The 19,627-nt window shown below is 55.9% G+C and overlaps 2 protein-coding genes and 1 long non-coding RNA gene across 31 annotated transcripts in view; 2 read left to right on the forward strand and 1 right to left on the reverse strand.

The window, feature by feature from the left end:
- The first annotated feature begins 78 nt into the window (after window positions 1–78).
- Window positions 79–4,855, forward strand: IL18BP (interleukin 18 binding protein). 4 transcript variants are annotated; one of them, XM_009246779.4, is made up of 6 exons: window positions 79–2,011; window positions 2,257–2,342; window positions 2,673–2,879; window positions 3,525–3,648; window positions 3,729–3,876; window positions 4,108–4,855. In XM_009246779.4, the coding sequence occupies exons 1-6, from the start codon at window positions 1,977–1,979 to the stop codon at window positions 4,183–4,185; spliced, it is 678 nt and encodes a 225-aa protein (XP_009245054.1). In that variant the 5' UTR covers window positions 79–1,976; the 3' UTR covers window positions 4,186–4,855. The 4 variants fall into 4 exon arrangements, with proteins under 4 accessions (XP_009245054.1, XP_009245056.1, XP_009245053.1 ...); XM_009246781.4 differs by having other exon boundaries at window positions 79–1,366; XM_009246778.4 differs by lacking the exon at window positions 4,108–4,855 and having other exon boundaries at window positions 3,729–4,098.
- A 337-nt stretch (window positions 4,856–5,192) lies between these two features.
- NUMA1 (nuclear mitotic apparatus protein 1) overlaps window positions 5,193–19,627 on the reverse strand; it is a 77,680-nt gene continuing 63,245 nt past the window's right edge. For 17 of the 26 annotated variants that reach the window (XM_002822189.3, XM_054525971.1, XM_063728172.1 and 14 more), the window contains 14 exons: window positions 18,723–18,845; window positions 15,210–18,575; window positions 14,715–14,756; window positions 13,107–13,175; window positions 11,588–11,707; window positions 11,283–11,501; window positions 11,004–11,161; window positions 9,509–9,755; window positions 8,352–8,580; window positions 7,550–7,686; window positions 6,970–7,146; window positions 6,555–6,671; window positions 6,220–6,429; window positions 5,193–5,871 (listed from right to left, as the gene is read on the reverse strand). In XM_002822189.3, the coding sequence (XP_002822235.1) occupies window positions 5,860–5,871; window positions 6,220–6,429; window positions 6,555–6,671; window positions 6,970–7,146; window positions 7,550–7,686; window positions 8,352–8,580; window positions 9,509–9,755; window positions 11,004–11,161; window positions 11,283–11,501; window positions 11,588–11,707; window positions 13,107–13,175; window positions 14,715–14,756; window positions 15,210–18,575; window positions 18,723–18,845 (5,226 nt within the window). In that variant the 3' untranslated portion in view covers window positions 5,193–5,859. The remainder of the gene's footprint in view (window positions 5,872–6,219; window positions 6,430–6,554; window positions 6,672–6,969; window positions 7,147–7,549; window positions 7,687–8,351; window positions 8,581–9,508; window positions 9,756–11,003; window positions 11,162–11,282; window positions 11,502–11,587; window positions 11,708–13,106; window positions 13,176–14,714; window positions 14,757–15,209; window positions 18,576–18,722; window positions 18,846–19,627) is intronic. The other 9 variants (XM_063728181.1, XM_054525974.1, XM_054525975.1 and 6 more) reach the window with 1 other exon arrangement.
- LOC134762099 (uncharacterized) lies at window positions 7,671–9,747 on the forward strand. Its single transcript, XR_010141734.1, has 2 exons — window positions 7,671–8,190; window positions 9,375–9,747. It is a non-coding gene; the product is annotated as an uncharacterized LOC134762099 (long non-coding RNA).

Below are 19,627 nucleotides of genomic sequence, written 5' to 3' on the forward strand. Positions count from 1 at the left end.
TGCCTTTGCTAACCCCCATCTGAGACCTGAGAGTCTGGGGGTGGTTGGGCCTGCCTTTCTGCTGTTCCCGGCTCTTCCCCTGCTGACATCCCCAGGAGTGGTGGAATGCCAGGCTCCTGCCCTGTGGCCTAGGGGCCTGGGGCATCATTGGGCCTGCTTTCAGACTGAGGTTCCTCTATGTTCTCACTGCCTGAGGACAGTGTCCCGCCACCACCTGCCTTCCTTAGGGCCGCACTCAGGCTCGGCTCCTCTTCCCCAGCTGTGGCTTCCCATGGTACCCTGCTGCTTATGCCACCTGTGGGGCTGTTCCCCTCCTCAGAGAGGGGAATGGGGCTGGTCAGAGGACCCACGGATCATCCTTCCTTTTACTTTGTCCCCCCACCCCCCTGTCAGGCTCAGGTGAGAAGCCGACGCCAGGCTGTCCAGAGCTGTTTTCATGTGTAACAGTCCTGAGTCCCTTGACCTCCCCCCTTGGCCTGACTCTGGTCTTTGTTCCACTAAGGCAGAGTCCTGTCGTCTTTCCCTACCATCCCACACTGGACTGTGTCTCTCAGAAACCCCAGGCAGCCTTGCCTCCTGACCTAACTCCTGGAGATGCTGGTGTTCTTGGGAGGAATTTCTCCTGCATCTTACGTGCTAGAAGCCCCTGGGGCGGGAGGTAGGGGCAGGAATGAGAGGAGGAAGAACACGATCTAGACACCTAGAGAAGAAGGATGTGACTTGTAGTATCCTTTGTCTAAATTAGGAATATGAATCTGGTTTTTCTTCAAGAAGCTTGAGATCACAGATGACTGTGTTCCTGATGCATCCACCAAACCCAGTTCCATCTGTGGGTCTCCCTGGCTCTGTCACCAGCCCTTGCACCCTCCCGATCACAGGAGTCACAAACCTCAGACACGCAGCTCGTGTCCACACTTAATATATGCATGCATTGGATCACCCAGCCCTGGTCTTCCTGCCTCCATAGATAACTGCATGACCCTGAGAGGGAACCTCCTTAGATTTAGCATCCTAGGTTCCTCACACGCCTCACCCTGAATCCTGGCCCTCCCGCAGCCCCAGCGCCATTTGTCCCATCAGTGACCAGATTCATATTCTGGTGTAGACTCTGTTGCCGGAGCCAGTGTTGAGCCAGTCAGCCTCTTCCCCGGGAAGTGCCCGCCCTTCCCTCCTGTTAGGGTTGGCTCTCGAGCTTGTGTGCCAGTTCCTGGGTTGGCCGTGAGAGTTCTACAGACAAGGGGGAAGTGCTCTCGGTGTATTTCCTGTGGTGGGTTCACACGCAGCTAGACACAGCTAACTTGAGTCTTGGAGCTCCTAGAGGGGAGCTTCTGGAAAGGAAGGCTCTTCAGGACCTCTTGGGAGCCAGGTAGGAGTCTGGGACTACTAGTGAACCTAGACCTGTGGCTCTGGCCAGAGGGGCTAGGATGAGAGACGGAGGGTGTGATAGCAGGTGCTGGGAGATGCAGCCGACCTTGGGGCTGGTGGCTGGGGGAGTGGGTAGCCTGGGAAAGGCCAGGATGTGCATGGGCTGGTATGGCATTGAGCCTGAAATGGTCCATCTTGGGGTTACCCAGTGCCTAGGAAAGTTGTCCCCTTGAATGTCAGTGTGAAGGTGAAGGAGGAAGCAGATGCCTGTTCATATGGAAACAAAGACCTGGCTGTGAAGAGGGTAGGCGGACACCAAAGTCCTGACACTTGGGCGGGACAGAATTGATCTGTGAGAGAGTCTCATCTAGTTCACACCCTAGGTGACCCTGGGGGTGGCATGGGGGTAGATTAGAGATCCCAGTCTGGTATCATCTGGAGAGTAGGAGTCCCAGGAGCTGAAGGTTTCTGGCCACTGAACTTTGGCTAAAGCAGAGGTGTCACAGCTGCTCAGGATTCCCTGGTTAAAAAGTGAAAGTGAAATAGAGGGTGGGGGCAGTGCTTTCCCAGAAGGATTGCTCGGCATCCTGCCCTTCCCAGAAGCAGCTCTGATGCTGGAGAGAGCACTGCCTCCCTGTGTGACTGGGTGAGTCCATATTCTCTCTTTGGGTCTCAATTTTGCCTTCCCTAATGAAGGGGTAAGATTGGACTAGGTAAGCATCTTACAACCATTTGTGGTCATGAGAGCTGGGGTGGGGAAGGATTGTCACTTGACCCCCCAGCTGTGTTTCTAAGTGCTGAAAGCGCTCCAGGCTATGCTACGGGAGGAAAAGCCAGCTACTGAGAAAAAGCGGGAGTGGTTTACCATTCTCCTCCCCCACCTTTCACCAGAGAAGAGGACGTTGTCACAGATAAAGAGCCAGGCTCACCAGCTCCTGACGCATGCATCATGACCATGAGACACAACTGGACACCAGGTAGGCCTTGGGGCTACGCATGGGCAGGCGCGGTAGGGTGAGGTCTATGAACAGAATGGAGCAATGGGCTAACCCGGAGCCTTCACTCCAAGGCAAACCACCCAGTGCACCTGGTGCTGTTGCTTTAAGAACCTGGGCAGATGCTGTGGCTCTGGCTCCATTCTAAAGCTTCTCTGTACTCTGTTCAATAAGGGGTGGGTGCTGAGGGGTCCCTCTTCCTGCTCTGATTCCCTGGCTAGAGCTCAGACATCTCTGGGCTGGAGTTACGTCCTTACCCGGGCAGCCCACTCTGTCTCCAGAGCCACTGACCTGTAACTGTCCTTTCCTCAGACCTCAGCCCTTTGTGGGTCCTGCTCCTGTGTGCCCACATCGTCACTCTCCTGGTCAGAGCCACACCTGTCTCGCAGACCACCACAGCTGCCACTGCCTCAGTTAGAAGCACAAAGGACCCCTGCCCCTCCCAGCCCCCAGTGTTCCCAGCAGCTAAGCAGTGTCCAGCATTGGAAGTGACCTGGCCAGAGGTGGAAGTGCCACTGAGTAAGAAGCACAGTGGTCAAGGGTGGGCTATGGGCACAGAGGTTCCCAGGGTCGGGTTGACTCCTGAGCGCCAGCACCCTTCTGCCATGTACCACCAGCTGAGCCAGCTGGGCTGAGCACGCACCATTCTCCCTCCCCAACCTAGTGTCATGGGTGCAGGCTTGGCGCAGCTCCCAAGATGCTCCCTATCAAATAGGACAGAGAACTCAAGACATAAGTAATGGTCACAGGACCTCCCAGAGCCTTGGTTGCAGTGGACTCCAAGGCCAGCCCCTCCACCCAGAGCCTGCTGGCCCCTGGCCATCTCAGAGGAGCAGCAGCCATCCAGCACTGCCTCTGTCGCCTGGGCTCCCAAGTCACCGAGGCTGGGCACTAGAAAAAGTCATCCTGAGGGGACAGGTTCAGAAGAGGATTCATCACGTGAACCAAGGACCATTCCTCACATTCCGTGTGTTTAGGGCTAGGGCCTCTCGGAGACAACTGTACTTCCCCTTTAACGGACATTCCCACCTAGGTGGTGTGCGGAGCAGTTCTCTAGGTTCCAGATGCATGGGGACTGGGGGGAGCTGGCAGGGAGGGCACAGCAGAGCAGGGCAGGGGAAGGGCCTGCTCTTCCGAAGAGCTAACTGCTGCCTGTGTCCCTAGATGGAACGCTGACCTTATCCTGTGTGGCCTGCAGCCGCTTCCCCAACTTCAGCATCCTCTACTGGCTGGGCAATGGTTCCTTCATTGAGCACCTCCCAGGCCGACTGTGGGAGGGGAGCACCAGGTGAGGGTCACAGCAGCCAGGTGGGTGGGAAGGAGGCCTTCTGCGGCCCTCTCATGACCTTTCCTTCCCCTCCGCTCCAGCCGGGAACATGGGAGCACAGGTACGCAGCTGTGCAAGGCCTTGGTGCTGGAGCAGCTGACCCCTGCCCTGCACAGCACCAACTTCTCCTGTGTGCTCGTGGACCCTGAACAGGTTGTCCAGCGTCACGTCGTCCTGGCCCAGCTCTGGGTGAGGAGCCCAAGGAGAGGCCTCCAGGAACAGGAGGAGCTCTGCTTCCATATGTGGGGAGGAAAGGGTGGGCTCTGCCAGAGCAGCCTGTGAACTAATGCCCAGCATTCCTCAAGGTCAGCCAGACAAAAAGGAACTTAGGTCTTGGGCAGAGGAGGTATAGCCTGGGGCAAAGTGATGAGATGTCCCTCATTTCCTTGGCCTGATCCTTGTCTGCCTTCACTTCCCTAGGCTGGGCTGAGGGCAACCTTGCCCCCCACCCAAGAAGCCCTGCCCTCCAGCCACAGCAGCCCACAGCAGCAGGGTTAAGACTCAGCACAGGGCCAGCAGCAGCACAACCTTGACCAGAGCTTGGGTCCTACCTGTCTACCTGGAGTGAACAGTCCCTGACTGCCTGCAGGCTGCGTGGATGAGCAACACACCCGCTCCTTCTCTGCTTTGGGTCTCTTCTCTCACCAAATTCAAACTGCATTCCCACCCACCTAGAAAATCACAGCCTCCTTATAACGCCTCCTCCTCCTGCCATTCTCTCTCCACCTATCCATTAGCCTTCCTAACGTCCTGCTCCTCACACTGCTGTACTGCTCAGAAACCACCAAGACTGTTGATGCCTTAGCCTTGCACTCCAGGGCCCCTACCTACATTTCACACATGACTTTCTGGACGCCTCCAACTATTCTTGCTTTTCCCAGACAGCTCTCACTCCCATGTCTCTGCTCATTTAGTCCTGTCTTCCTCACCGCCCCAGCAGGGGAATGCTCAAGCCTGGTTGAAATACCGCCTCTTCAATGAAGTCATCCTCTTTCAGCTGTGGCCACATTCTGCAGACTTCATGTCTTCATGCTGTATGTTTTTTTTTTTTTTTTTCCTTCACTCTAATGGACTGTTCCAGGGAAGGGATGGGGGCAGCAGCTGCTTCGGATCCACACTGTATCTGTGTCATCCCCACGTGGGTCCTCATAAAGGATTATTCAATGGAGGCATCCTGACATCTGTTCATTTAGGCTTCAGTTCCACTCCCAGGAACTTTGCCTGTCCCAGGAGGGAGTATGGGAGAGAGGGACTGCCACACAAGAGCTAAAGACAAGACTTGCTTCAGGGGAACACAGGCCCTTGAAAAAGAAAAGAGAACAGCCCATAATGCTCCCTGGGAGCAGAGGCCACTAATGGAGAGTGGGAAGAGCCTGGAAAGATGTGGCCTCAGGAAAAGGGATGAGAGAAAAGAGGTGGTCTGGAAGACTCAGCGGGAACAAGGTAGGCTCCAAAGAGCCTATATTTCCCCTCCTTTTCCCACATAGATCAAGGCAACTCAGTACTCACGGGAGAAAAATAGACTTTATTTACAAGTAATAACATTTAGAAAAGATCCATCCCCGGCCCTTAAAAACCTTCCCATCACTCCAAATCCCACCCCAGTGCAAGTCTGGGGAAGGTAGGGTGTGAGCTGCCGCTGAAGGCTGTCCCCCAACCCCACTCCTGAGACACAGGGCCCATCCGTCCTGGGAAAGAGCATCGTCTGGCAGGTGCTCCCACCAGGTCAGACCCAGTCCTGGACTTCAAGAGTGAGGGCCCCTGCTAGGCCCAGCCACCAGGACAGCAGGAACCAGGGCCTATTCCTCTTATGGTCCCTTCTAGATCCAGAGGCTAAGAGGAAGACTGGCCAGGCCCAAGGACCCAGCCATCAAAACCAGCCTCAAATCTGATTGTGATGGAGAAGTGACTTTGCTTTAAGAAAAAAGGAGGCAAGGTAGGTAGGGAGAGCGCCCACACTGTCCATGCTCCAGGCCCCCTGGGCCAGCTCCGAGAAGGCGCCAGTGAAGGTCCAGGGACCAGGCCAGGGTGTGGGCAGGCATCACTGTCTCTAGGGGTTTGGCTACTGTTGGCCTGGGAGCTGAGAGAAGGCACTGAAAGGGACAGTAGGTGGAGGACCAGGTGAGGTCAGCATCGGGGACACAGGTGGGGCCACTCACTGGTACTGGCCCTTTAGTGCTTTGCCTGAAAGAGACACAGTCACGTGGCCAGATGAGAACTTGCGATACCAGCCTGCACCCACTGGCTTGGAAGATCTCTTCCTGCTCCCACGCCCCTGTCTGGATCGCCTCCCTTGTGAGCCCCAGGGTTATCAGTTGCTGGCTGTGCCTGAGCAGCTCTGGGTGCTCTCCATGAGAATGGGGCCATCTGTCTTCTCTCCTTGGAGAGAAGCTTCCAGGACAGGGACACCTCTTACCCCACACCCTCCAGCAGCCTGGCATGGCCCCGTCTTGGATGCTACTTGATGGGGCGGTCTGGGGGGTGCTCATGCTCTCATCAGGTTTCCCTCCCCCATCCTGCCGGTGCCTCTACCTTGCCCTTGGCTCGAGGGGTGGCAGCAATGGCAGCAGTGGCAGCGCTGGCTGTGGTGGTGGCAATGCGCGGAGAACGGCGGGTTCCACTGCGAGTGTTGGGGGAAGCCTTGGACAGGGCCTTCTTTGAGGCTCCCCGCCGCAGAAGGCTGTTCCCTAGCTTCTTGGGTGTGTTGAGGATGCTGAAGGCCATCGACTGGCGCCGGTCAGCCTGCAAAGAAGGGCTGTCAGACCGGGAGACCCAATGCTGCCTTCCCAGGCCAGCATGCTGTGCCACGCTCTACCAGCAAGGTCCTGCCAGGGCGTCGCTTCATCCCCCTTCAGCCCCAGCCTCACTTGTTTAGTAGAAGCTGGAGCTGCTTTCTTCTGGGCCTCAGTAGTGCTCTGTTTGCGCCCTTCATGTCGGTCTCGGGGAGTCATGGGGCGTGGGAAACAGCTGGTGGCCTTCTTAGACTATGGGGAAGAGGACAGTTAGGCAGACAGTAGCAAGAGGAGTCACATCTGAAGCCAGGCGTCTTGTCCTCTCAGAGCTGAGTGGACCTTATAAGTCAACTTGTGCAACCTGCTCCCCTTCCCAACTCTGGGCCAGAGCCTTCCCTTCCCAACAGTTCCCATCCATGGGTCAGGCCCTTGGAGAGAGGGAAGGAGAGGGGAAAGAGGGAAGGAGAGAGAAGGCTCCCTTTAGTCCTTGATGAGCTGGGCCTGACCTGGGCACAGTGCTGGAGCAACACCCAGGAGCCACTGCGCCTACCTCAGGAGTTCCAGGGCCCTGGTGGGGCTCTAGGGAGACCCGTTTGCGCTGCTGCCGGGTGGTGATGCCAGTGCCCTCGGCTATCTGGATTGGCTGCATGCTGGCTCGGCGCAGGGTCTCCTGGGGGTCTCCGGTTTTCATCTCCTCATCTGTGATGGTGCCCAGGCTCAGGGAAGGCTGCATGGGTGGAAGAGGCGGTCAGTGGACCATGGCTGTATGGAGATGGAGGAGGACCTGGGGCTGTCCCAGAACTCTGCACTCGCCCAACACTTATGGTAGGCGGACCCTTCCTACCTCACGAGGCCTCCTTTCGTGTTCTGCTTTCTACCTACGCCCTGGGCAAATGGCCACAAACAGTGCAGTCCTGACCAGATTCCTCTCTGAGCTCCTGCCCACCCCCAGGGACTTCACCCCTGAGTGCCCTCCTGGCTGTCTGTTCCACCTGGAAACATGAGAAGGTCACCCTCCCTCTCCTCGGCCAGTCAGCGATCCAGGGCCCTAGTGCTCAGGCTAGATCAGCAGGTGGGATTCCAAGGGAGGACAGGGATGGGAGGCCCTGCACAGTGACCCCAGGGCTCACCCTGGACTCCAGGGGATAGCAGGTCTTCAGGTGTGGGGGACACACTCGATTGCGCTGCTGCAGCTCTGCAATGCGGTTCCAGTCATCCAGCTGCTCAGGCTCATCTTGGCAAGTGCCCATGTAGAAGCTGTTCCTTCCTGTGGAGGGCAGGGAAGTGGGAACAAATGAGCCCGGAGTCGGCAGGGCACCTGCTGGGCCTGGCATCTTGCCAGCCTTTGCTGCCACCTACCCCATACACTTGAAGCCCAGCACACCAGTCTGATTCAGTGCCGCAGGTGCAGGAGTACGGCACACAGACTATTTCTATCCTAGGGGCTTGCTCACCACCTTCTCCCTGGAGAGGGCAGAAGAGGTCACACGCAGAGACTGCTACTACATCTTATTCACCCACTAAGACTTGGTGCCCAACACCCAGAGGAATGAATTAAGGACTGGGAATTAATTCCCAGGGGCGCCCTGGTGCCCAAAGGACAAGAGCTTCCAAGAACAGTCTGGCCAGCCTGGCCTTTCCAGCAGCCCATCACCGCCTGAGAAGGGCACGGAGGACTCTCCACAGCTAAGTGTCAGAATTGTGCTGGGAATCCCGGGCCCTTAACTCTGGCTAAGAGTGCCCCCAACACAGCCAGCCCCTAGATGGGCAGGTAAGGAAGGCCCTGAGGCTGCAGGAAGGAGGGGCAGGTGGAGCTAGACGGTAGCAAGGAGGCCAGCCTTGGATTTTTAAAAAGCTTTCCTCTTTTCCCTGTGCCACGATCCACCTTCCAGTCTAATTTTGGGGTTTAGTAAGTCCCTGTAGTCCCCTCACCTGGAGGGGCCCCACTGGACACCCCGGCCTGGGAGCGACGAGCAGAACTGCGAGTGGTGGGGCGGTAGCCAGGCAAGCTGAGCAGGGCTGAGTTGCCATAATCGGGAGAACCCAGGCGAGCTAGAGACTGAGTAGAGGAGGTGGCTCGCAGGCTAGCCTGGGAAGCAGGAGCAGACCGTGTGCTATAGAAGGATGAGTTGGCGCTGTCTGGCTCTTCCACATCTAGCTTCTGGAAGAGAGAGTGAATCTGTTGCAGTGGGGTGGGCCCTGGCACTGTACAGAAGCCTCCCATTCCCTCCCGAAGCCCTCAGATCCCACGGCACAACCATGTGTTCCCAACTGCTTTGCAAAGGTCCTTAAAGTGTGTGTCTGCAAGAAATGGGCCTTGTCAACAGAAGCCCTCACAAGGTGGTGCTGATGTTGTCAAGACTCTTTTCTATGCATTTTTTTCATGGAGTCTATTCATAATGCTTTGAGGTAGGGAATGCAGAGTGTTTATCAGCCCATTTTAGAGGTGAAGTGCAAAGAAATAAAGTGACTAGCCCCAAATCACACTGCTAGGAAGTATCAGAGATGGGGCTAGGCCCCATGTCTCCTGACTAGTCAGGCTCATCCCACAGCCTCTGCTGTCCCTCAGTCCAAACTTCCAGGGCCCTTACCATCTTCCAGAACTTCCCCAACTTCTTGGTAGCAGGGGATACCCTGAACACACAGGTCCCCCCTGCTGTACCAGGGGCCCCTCTCCCCTCCTCCCAAACCTCCCCTTCAAGATGTGGAAACAAAGGCAAGGGCCTGCAGCCTGGCGGGCAGTCCACTGAGCAGCAACAATGCCTCTCAGCTGCATGGGGCATGCCGAGAGGCACAGGATGGGCTGCAGCTTCGCCATGTTCTCTCCCTTCACTCTGCACAGGCTCAGTGCTACGCATGGAGAGAATGCTAGACTTAGTCAGGAGGCAGGGATCTAATCCCAGCCCTGCCTTTTTCTTCAGAAGTGCCCCTAACCAAGTCACTGCCCTTTTTAAGACCTCTCAGCTTTCCCACTGTAACATGGACTGGCTGCTCATCCCTCCCTGCTCCTGACTGACTGCCCAGTGCAAAGACGCCCTTGAGAGGAAGTGGGAATTGCTGCCCTGCAGCCCCTGTCCCAGCAGCCTGACCTTGGTCATGGTGATGTTGATGATCTGCGTGGTGCGCCGACGAGCGGAGCGGGTCTTACGACCCGAGTCCAGGAAGACGTCTCCCAGGGAGTCCAGGCTGCTCTCCAGGGGGGCCTGACTCCGAGCAGGGATGGGAGTGAAGTAGAGACTCTCCAGGGATTCTACCTTGGGGGGCAGGCGCTGGGAGATAGGTGAGGCTGGTTCTCCAGGGACGCTGGTGCCGTCTGGCTGGGTACGAGGCAGCTTGCTACGGAAAGGAAACCTGCTGAGGTACAGTCCTTCAGGCTAGAAGGCATTTTGTCCAGCCCTTTTCGAAAGTGACCATTTCCCATACTTAACTACAAGCAGATGAAGTCAAGCAGCCCATCTGATTTTTCAGAGGTACCAAGGAAAGCCCTTGACCTGGGCCTTCCTTTCAGTCCACTCCCCTGGCTTCTCCTAATAGCTCCTCATAGTGGCAATGCCCAGACCCAGATGTCCCATCCCCACCAGATGCCCATGGCTGCTTCACAGCAAACACATCCCAATCTAAGCCCACTTCTCTGTTCTTCCTCCTGCATCTCCCATTTCAGTGAATAGGAGCGCCCCCCACTCAGGCCCCCAAGCCATGAACATGGGCATAATCCAATGTTGTCCTGCTTGGCAAGCCCAATCACCAAGCTTCCTGAACAGCTCTCCTAACCACACCCCCCTCCATGCTCATGTCCTTTCCCTGGTCTGCTTCATCTCCTCTCACCTAGACTCATCATGGCACTGACAGAGGCAGATGAGTGGTGACAAGCCAAGAACTCAGGCCAGGCTGCCCAGGGTCAAACCCCAGCTCTACCACTGGGGGACCTTGGGCAAGTGACTGCCCCTCTATGCCCCAGATTCATCTGTTAAAGGAGACAGAATAAACCTACCTCAGAGGGTTGTTGGGGGATAAATCAGGTATAATTGTTATGAGTGCTTTATGTCTAGCACAAAATAAGTACAATGTAAGTGTTTAATAAAAACATTTTTCCAGTCTTCTATACTGGCTATTAGAATAATCTTTTTAAGATGCAAATTAACCATGTACTCTTCAGTTTCAAATTCTTCCAAGGTTCCTTTTTTTCCCCCCTAAACCTTTCAATTACAGCCACCAAGGTTTCCTCAATGCCTTTAGGATCGAGTCTTAATAGCCGGTCTCCAATGGGCCTTCCTGGCCTCGCATCTCAGCTTAGTCAGGCTCTTTCACAGCCTCTGTTCACACTGCTCTTCTCTGTCAGCCTGGCACACACACCTATGAATGCTTTCAAGACTCAGCAGGAGCGATAGCTTCCACGAAGCCTTTCTTGACCACTTGCTTTTTATTCCAACTGTGCCCTAAATAGACATCTGGTATAATACCTGTTTTTCTTTATTCTTCTCTAAGAATAAATTTAGATCACATCTTATTTATCTCACTAGGATACAGCCTGATAAACAGCAGGCACTCCATAAACAGACATAGGGAGGAAGGCCACCTCCTGACCTGGTGATACTGAGTGGGGTCCCCTCCTCGCAGCTCAGATCCAGGCTGTCAATACTCAAGTCCAGCTGGGGCTTAGCCTGGGGCTCACGGCTCTTTAAAGCATCAGTTGCCACCTGGAATTTGCCCAGGTCTCGAAGCTGCTGGTCTGCATGGGCAACCTGAGAAGGAGAGGGCCAGGGGGAGAGTGAAGAAAAGCTTAAGGCAGCAGTGGCCTAGGAGGAGAGGGCACAGGGGTCCAGTGGAATAGGAGTGAGGTGACTCTGCCAGCCAAATTCTTACCTGTGCCTCCAGGCTGCGCACCTGGGCAGTAAGGTGGCGGCAGGTCTGTTCAGCTTCCTTGGTCTTCAGCCCAGCCTGCTGTAGCTCATGGCCCAGCCGTTCAGCTTCAGCTCGCAGCTCTTTGTTTTCCTTCTGCAGCTGCTCCAGGCTCCGCAGCTGCTCCTGCAGCTCTTGGTTCTGCTGCTTCTTGGCATCATAATGGGTTTTGGCTTTCTCCATCTGTGGGCAGAGAGGGTGGGTGGGTGGGTGGGGTAGAGGCTGAAGGGCAGGAGGAAGGTGGCATGGGCTGGGGCTGGGATCCTTACCTGCAGCTTATAGTGCTCAGCTGCCTGCTCCTTCTGGCTCAACTGGGCTTGCAGTTCATTCAGCTGGGCCTGGAGGCGCTGGGCCTCCTGCTGGCTCTCGCCTCCCTGAGCCTGGACAGCCTGAGAAGAAAGGCTACTCAGGAAAGCTGGTCTGGCAGCTCTACCCAAGTCCGCTTATCTGCACCAGCCACTGGGGCTCCACAGGTGCTTCAGACTCCTGCACTTTCTTAGGAAGCGGAAGAAAACCACACCACCCCAAATACACTCTGCCCGACTACAGTCTACTGAACCTGAAGCCCACACACCCTTCAGTCCACATCCGTAGTGGCCTTTCCCTGACCAGCTCCTGCCCTATCTTTGCCTTCTTTGAGACTAGACACAAAGTGTCACACCCTCTTTGCATGCACACACAATCTCCCCTAGGAGGAAGGGAACCAATCCTCGGGGAACACCCAGGTGCAGAGCCTAGAGTAAGGCACTTGGCATGTGAGCTCTCTTAGGACAGGGGAACTTGTTTCTCCTCAAAGCCACTCTCAGAAGTCACTTCATCCTCTTTTCAGAGGAGGAAACTGAGTTCAGAGATTTAAGCAAATTGACCAGAGTAACAGTGACTAAATGGCAGAGTAAGATTTGGTCCACCTAACTCTAAAAGCCCGTGGGGGCTTATTTATGATGCCCACACTGCCTCCTGTCCAGACCATAACTCCTTAGGAGGGCCTGATTCTCTGTCCATCTGCAAGGCCAGCAAGTGCTTTGCTGTAGATAGAAGCATCTCCGCTTTGCCTCTCCTAACATAGGACAGGCCCCACAAGGAGCAGAATAAACATTTGTTTATTGCGATCAAGACATGCTGTGGCCCCACGGTATGAAGGTGAGCAGGAGAAATGAAGCTCTGAGCTCCCACCAACTCCTAGGACCCACCAGGGCTTTAGTGAGTCCCAATGCCACTGGTGCCCAATTCCTTTGCCCCTGACTGAAGGCTGTGAAGCCTAGAACCGCAAAAAGCAAGTATTAAACCAAAGAAGGTGACACAGTTGAAAGCATTAAGAATGTTATTAAACTGCACTGTAATATTCAACACTGGTGACACTCTCGTTCTTTCCCTGCCCAGACTATCTAGACTTAACATTGTCCAACAGAACTTTATGCAATGGTGGAATGTTCTGTATCTGCGCTGTCCAATACAGCAGCCACTAACCACGTGTAGCTACTGAACAGGGGCACAGTGTAGCTAGTGTGATGGAAGAACTGGATTTACTTTAATAAATTTCAATAACCACACATGACTAGTAGCTGCTGAAGTGGACAGTGACAGTTGAGAGATGGGAACCACCCTGGTTGTCTCTTGAGAGCTCCCTGAAGACACATGCAGGGGCTTCTAAGCCACAGGCTTCCTAGGAGGGCTGCCTGGAATGCAGGGTGCCCCTCCTCTGCCCCGACACCCCCCACGGCCCGAGGGCTTAGAGAATAGCTTCCCTCCCCTGTCCAGAGGCCAGACCCATTCCCCCAGCTGCCCCACCTTCAGCTTCTGCTGCTGCACCTTGCTGGCCTGGTCAGACTCAACCAGTTTCTTACTCAGTTCTTCCACCTGGGGAGGGAAGAGGAGGACAGAAGACTCAGGAGGACTTCCCCTGGATGTTCATCCTGGATGTCCACCCATCATGGGGTTTCACAGACCAGGATCCCCAGTGTTCCCAGAATAAACTCAGGCCCTTTCTCTGGCCTCCAATTAGGGAACGGCCTGCTGCCCAGGCTGCTTTGCAGGGCCTGAATGAGGCAACCTAACACATAGATGTTGCCAGGGCCACCTGTCCATACTTGCCTCTACCCTGAGCCTGCAGAGACAGAGGCCTGCCCAACCCCCGTCACCTCCAGAATCAGGAGAATTGACTCTGGGGAGCTGACACCTCACCACCACCCTGCTGCTGCCACCACTCTGCAGCCGCAACCTTCCCAGGACCTAGTCTGTAATTCTAGTAGACATACTCAATGAATTCCCATGCCTCCCTCCCAGAAACTGCCAAAGCCCAAGCCCACAGATGCTCAGACCTCTTCCCAACATCCACAGGCCGTTAGGGGTGGTGCTAGCAGCATGACTGCTGTGGTTAGCATTGGGGAACAGATTGCTGGAAGACAAGAGCAGGGGCAGCACATGTACTCCAAAGCCCACCCCACTCCTACAAAGAGGAAGAGCACAGGGAGTAGGGGAAAAGAGAGAACATAACAGCCCCATGCACCCTTGGCTGCTCCAAGCATTCTAGGAGTTCAAGCATGACCAGGCAGCACAGGGGAGAGGTAAGGGCTCCATTGCTAACTGTTTGCTATTCACTTTGATTGTCCCCCACTATCACAGGCTCCTTAGAGGAAGAGGAGGGTCCAATTTTTCAGCAGTCCTGGGGTGGCTGGGTAGGAGAGTGATGGAGAAAGGGTGCTCTTAACACCAGCTCTATAGCCGCGATGTCTCAGGCAACACAGAGATGATTCCCATGAGAAAGAGGCAGCCAGACCATGTGACCCCCACTCCCCCGCCCCCATCGGGTATAGACCCCTCCTGCTCCTTCATCCCCGGTCTTCCTGCTACAGACATTTCTATGCTGTGCTCGGGGTTAGAGCCCCAGAAAGTGATGGGCAAGTGTCCTAAGCCCACAATCCTCCCTAACCTGTGGGGGCTGCCTCGCATATCACCTTCAAGGCTTCCATAAAGCCATACTCTGGGAAAAAGGGACACCATGTTAAACAAGGCCAACAGGGTAATTCTGCTGTTCCTCTTAGTTGGGTATCCTTAACTAGACACAGTACTTGGGAAGTTTTAGAATCCCAAGGATTATGTCTGTCATTGGTTCAGGGTGGGAAAGATGAAGTCAGTGCTACCCCTTGTCCCTGATAGGCAAATGAGAGAAGGTGCAGAAGGGTGGAGAGGCCGACCTGGGACGGGTGGGATGAGGCCTGAGAGAGCCCAGCACACCGCACTCCTGGGCAGCCTGGGCCTGGATTCCATGGCTTGACCCTGCCCCTTTCACAAACAGTTCACAACAGGAGCTGGCGGAGGCAAGCTGCAGCCGGGCTCATGCACCAAGACTGGTCACCGTTTAAGCAGCCAGCATTTAGCGAGGACCTCAGGCATTACCTGCTTAGTTTGCTCTCTCTGAAATACCTCTAGCTGCTCCACCTGTACATGGGGGAGGAGCAACAGAGACAGAGTGAGATGAGGCCAAAGAAGCACCAGCCCTGCTGCCAGGCTGACCTCACTGAGGCTCTGATACTTTCCCCTAAGGAGCTAGATTGACAGTAAGTTTAAAAATGCCAGTTAGGCTGATTCTAATCCCCAGCGGCTCCTGAGGCATCCAGTGCAGGTGTGCCTCTGAACAGGCTGGTGGTAATGACAACTTGACTCTCTAGTGACAGAGCCTTCAGGGGAGGGGAGGCCACTGACATTTTCTTTAGGATGACAGGGGCAACAGACTTGAACTCCACCAGCCACCTCTCCTATTCTGCCACCCAGTGAATGAGGAAAGGCAAGACACTCCAGTGTAGGAGCCAGAGGCCCTGGAACACAGAGGATCAATGTCCCTGCGCTCTCAGCTCCTGAGCTTTGGGAGGGTGGCTGGGCTGAGTACCTTACCTGGGCAGTGAGTTTCTGCCTCTCTTCCTGGAACCGCTGCCTCTCCTCCAGGACCTTGACCTTGGCACCCTCATACTTGGCAGTCATCACCTCCAGCTCCCGGGCAGTGCTCTGTGCTTCTCGCTGCACCTCAGCCAGACGGGTCTCAGCATCAGCACGTACGGCTGCCAACTCTTGGACATACTTCTCCCGGGCCTGGTCCAACTCCACTTCCAGAAACTGCCGACCAAGGTTGGCCCGCTCACCCAGCCCCCGGTTCTCCTCTGCCAGCAGGCCATGCGCCTTCTTCAGCATGCTCAGCTGCTCTGCATAGCTGGCCTTCTCTGCCCGCAGCTGCTGAGCTGTTCGCTCCTGCTCTGCCACCTTCTGCCGCAGAGGAATCAGCTCCCCAAGCTCCCGCTGGGCCCGCAGCAGCTCTGCCCGCAGTCCCCCAGCGGCCTGCTTGCTCTGCTCCAGCTCCTCACGGTGGCGTTTCTCGGCAGCGGCCTGCTCGGCCTGCAGCTGCTGGCAGAGGTGCTTAGCTGGCAGCAGCTCACTCACCAGGGCCTGTGTGCTGGTGTGCTCGAGCTGCAGGGTGGAGAGGGCCTGCTCTTTCTGGAAGAACTTCTCCTGCCACGCCTTCAATTCTTGGCCCAGCTCCTCCGCACGTTCAGCCTGTGAGGTCAGCTCCTGCCGCAGGTTCTCTGAAGCCACCCGCTGTTTCTCAGCCTCCTCCCGGAGGCTCTGCACCTCCTCCCGAAGGGCACAGCTGCGTTCTGCAGCTCTGGCACTGTTGCTGGCTGTCTCTGCCTGCAGCAGGCGCAGCCTCTCCTCCAGCTTCTGGCTCTTCTCTGACTCAGCCATCACCAGCTGCTTCAACTCCTTGCTCTCCCCCTCCTTCTCCAGGACCTGGCGATTCAGGATGGACACCTCCTCCTCCAAGCTGCTGATGAGACTATTTTTCCTCTCAGCCTCTTGCCGGCCCCGGGCCACCTGGGCCTTCCACTCATCTTCAGCCTTGCTGTGGTCTTGTACCTTGGTGCGGAGGGCAGCCAACTCCTGTTGGGCCGAGGCTAAGACACTCTGACTGTGCCCTAGCTCCTGGGCCTTCTCCTCTAACTGGCCCCGCAGAGTCTCCAGAGAACTGTCCCGCTCAGCCCGGGAGGCCCGCTCAGCCTCGAGGCTGCGTTCCAGGCTGTCAGCCTGTTTCTGCTGCTGCTGGCACTGCTGCTCCAGCTTGCTCACCTCTGCCCGCAGTGCCTCCAGCTTGGGGCCTGTTGGCTCTGTCCTGCCAGCAGCCTCGGATTGGGCTCCTGAGCCAGATGCGTGCTCCTTTTCTTTCTTAGCCAGCTGTTCCTTCAGCTGCTTCATGGTTTGCCGAAGTTCCTCCAGCTCTTTTATCTGGGCTGCCTCCAGACCACGAAGCTTGGCCAACTCCTGGTCCTTGCCTTCCTTTTCCGTCAGGGCATGAGCCAGTGCCTCTTGCAGGGTAGCAAACTCCACACGCTGCTCGTTGAGGGCGTTCTGCAGCCGCATCTCAAGCTCTGCTCTGGCCGCCTTCTCCAGGGCAAGGTCAGCCTGGGCACGGCCCCGCTCCTGGGTCAGCCGCGCCACCTCCCTTTCCTGCTGCCCACGCTCCTCCTGCTGCTGCCCCTGGCTCTCCATCAGCGCAGCCCGCAGCCGCTCCAGCTCATTGCCCATCTGCTCTGCCTCCCGCTCCATAGCCTGCAGCGCTGCCTGTGTGCTGCAGAACTGGCGTCCCTGTTGCTCTTCCAGCCACTCGGGCTGTCCGTCTCCTGCCCTCGCAGGCTCCTTGACTAACTCCCGGGAGGCTGTTTCCTGCTGCTCACCTGCCTTGCGCACCAAGGTCTCCAAGCGGGCCACCTCTTTGCTGGTGGCAGCCATCTTTTCCTGCAGAGTGGAGAGGTCGTCTGCAAGCTTCTGGGCCCTGACTTCCTTCTCTTGGACCTGCTGGAGTGCTCTGGCCAGGTTGGCATGGAGCTCAGCTAGTTCATTCTGCTGCCGGCTTATCTGGAGTTCGCTGTGGGATTCTATGCCTGCCACCTTCTCCTTTGCCTCCTGCAGCTCCTGGCGGGCCTTCTCACATTCCTCCTTCAAAGTCATCAGCTGTTCCTGGAACATGGCGCCGTACTGTGCCTCCTCTTGCTGGCTATCCTCATACCGCTCACGCCAGGCAGCTACTTCTTTGACGAGCTGCTCACACTCACTCTCAGCTGTGCGCTGGGCAGCTATGGCCTCTGCCAGCTCCTGCCGCAGGACTTCAGTCTCAGCCTGATGGGCCTCCCCAAGCTGCTGTAATCGAGCCTCCAGCCCCTTGCGCCCAGCCCTCTCTTCTTCCAGCTCCTTTTGTTCCCGCTTATGCTGCTCCACCAGGCTTCGGGTCTCTGCCTTCAGCTCAGAGATACAACGCTGCTGCTCTTCCAGGGCATCTGCAGCCCTGCGCTTCTCCTCTTCAAGGCTGCCCTTGGTGACCTTCAAGGACTCTTTGAGGGCCCGGAGCTGCTCCTGGAGCTGGTCCTTCTCCTGGGCCACCCTTTCTTTCTCAGTTGCTTTTTGCTGCTCAGACCGCAGCTGGAACTCTAGCTCTGCAACCTGGGCCTGGGCCTCATGCTGTTCCTGGCGGGCTGTCTCAACACAGGCCCGGAGTTCCTCCACCTTCTGGCTCAGCTCTGCCTTCTCCCGCTGGGCCTGTGTCACTGAGGTCTGGGCACTGTCCCGGGCTTCATTAGCCGCCTGAAGTTGCTGCTGCAGAGTCTCCAGCTTGGCAGCCTTCTCCTTCTCCAGTGCCTCCAGCTGCTTGAGAGCCGCATCCCGCTCCCTTAAGGAGGCCTCTCGCTCCTCTGCAGCAGTGGCCAGTTGCTGGGCATGGTCCCGCCTAGTTGCCTCCTGCTTCTCCACTACCTCCTTCAACTGCTGCTCCTTCTGCTTCAGGCTACTGCTTAGCTGCTCCACCTGGTGGCGGAGGCCCTGGGAGGCCTGTTCTTGCTGTTGGAGGGTCTGTGCTAGCTGGGCCTGCTTCTCTTTGGCCTGCTGCTTCAGGCCAGCCAGTTCTTGATCCTGTTGCTGGATGGTGGCATTGAGTGTGGTGAGCTCACAGGTCAGAGAGGCCACCTGGGCAGTCAACCGGACCCCATGAGCCTGGGAGGCCTGCTCCAGCTCTTCCTTGGCCTGGCTGAGGTTGGAGATGGAGCTCTGCAGGTCGGTGATCAGGCTAGACAGCTGCTGCTTTTCTTCTTCAAAGTGGTCCCGCTCAGCAAGCAGCCTGGCTTCCTGCTGGCCTCGCTCAGTCTCCAGCGTCTCTACCCTGGCTTGGAGCTGTGTGTTGTTTGCAGCAAGAGTGGCTGCCTCTTGCTTCAAGGTTTCCAGCTGGTGGTATAAAGAGACAAATTGGGATCAGCATGACTCCTCAGTCACCAAGCGTCCTCTGGAAATGGAGGAACACCAGGAACCCAAATGTACTGAATGTGAGTCCACACCAACCCCCAGCACACAGGTCTTCCTGTGCATTCCTACCTGCAAGACATCACCCAGCACCTCACCCTTCTCCTGGGGTGGGTTCTCCCGCAGCTGGGACAAGTGTTCTTCCAGCTGTGAAAGTTTTCCTTGAAGGATTTCGTTCTTCTCTTCAAGGCATTTCTGGGAGTAAATGAGACCCATGTGAACAGAGAGGGGGAACAGGCACCAGATTACCACACAAGCCCTCGTAAACATCAACAAACATGGGGCCCATCATCTTGTTACCAAGATCTCCTTTTGCCCTGGCCTAGAAAAAAGCAGAAACCATGGAACTGGGAGCATGAGGGACCTGACTCTCTAGACCTAGTTCTAAGGCGGAATAAAGTCATAATGTAACCTGCTTACTACTTCCCTAAGGCTGCTGAGTTTACTTCAAATTTCCTTATCGTATACCCTTCCTCAGATAAGTCTTGAGTCCTAGATTATCCAAATCACCACCAGCTGCCCACCATCCTCTGGGCAGCAATACCACTGGCAGCAGCTGCAGCACCCCCGAGTCCCAAACCCACTTCTTCACCACTGTTCACTAAGCACCTACAATAGGCTATGCTGGGTTCATCCCTGAATTTTTTTTTTTTTTTGAGACAGAGTCTCGCTCTATCGCCTAGGCTGGAGTGCAGTGGCAAGATCTTGGCTTACTGCAACCTCCACCTCCCAGGTTCAAGAGCTTCTTCTGTCTGAGCCTCCTGAGTAGCTGGGACTACAGGCATGCATCAATCACCACACCCAGCTAATGTGGGAGGCAGCTATTACTATTCCTCTTACAGAGAAAGAACCTGAAGCAGATGCTAAGTGCCTTGATCAAGGGCTACATGGTTATTAGTAAGTGGCCAAATTGGGTTCTTACCAATAGTAACAATAACAACTGGTTCACTGAGAGCTTACTTTACACTACACGATGT

This window comes from Pongo abelii, chromosome 9, assembly GCF_028885655.2.
Source record: "Pongo abelii isolate AG06213 chromosome 9, NHGRI_mPonAbe1-v2.0_pri, whole genome shotgun sequence".
NCBI lineage: Eukaryota > Metazoa > Chordata > Mammalia > Primates > Hominidae > Pongo > Pongo abelii.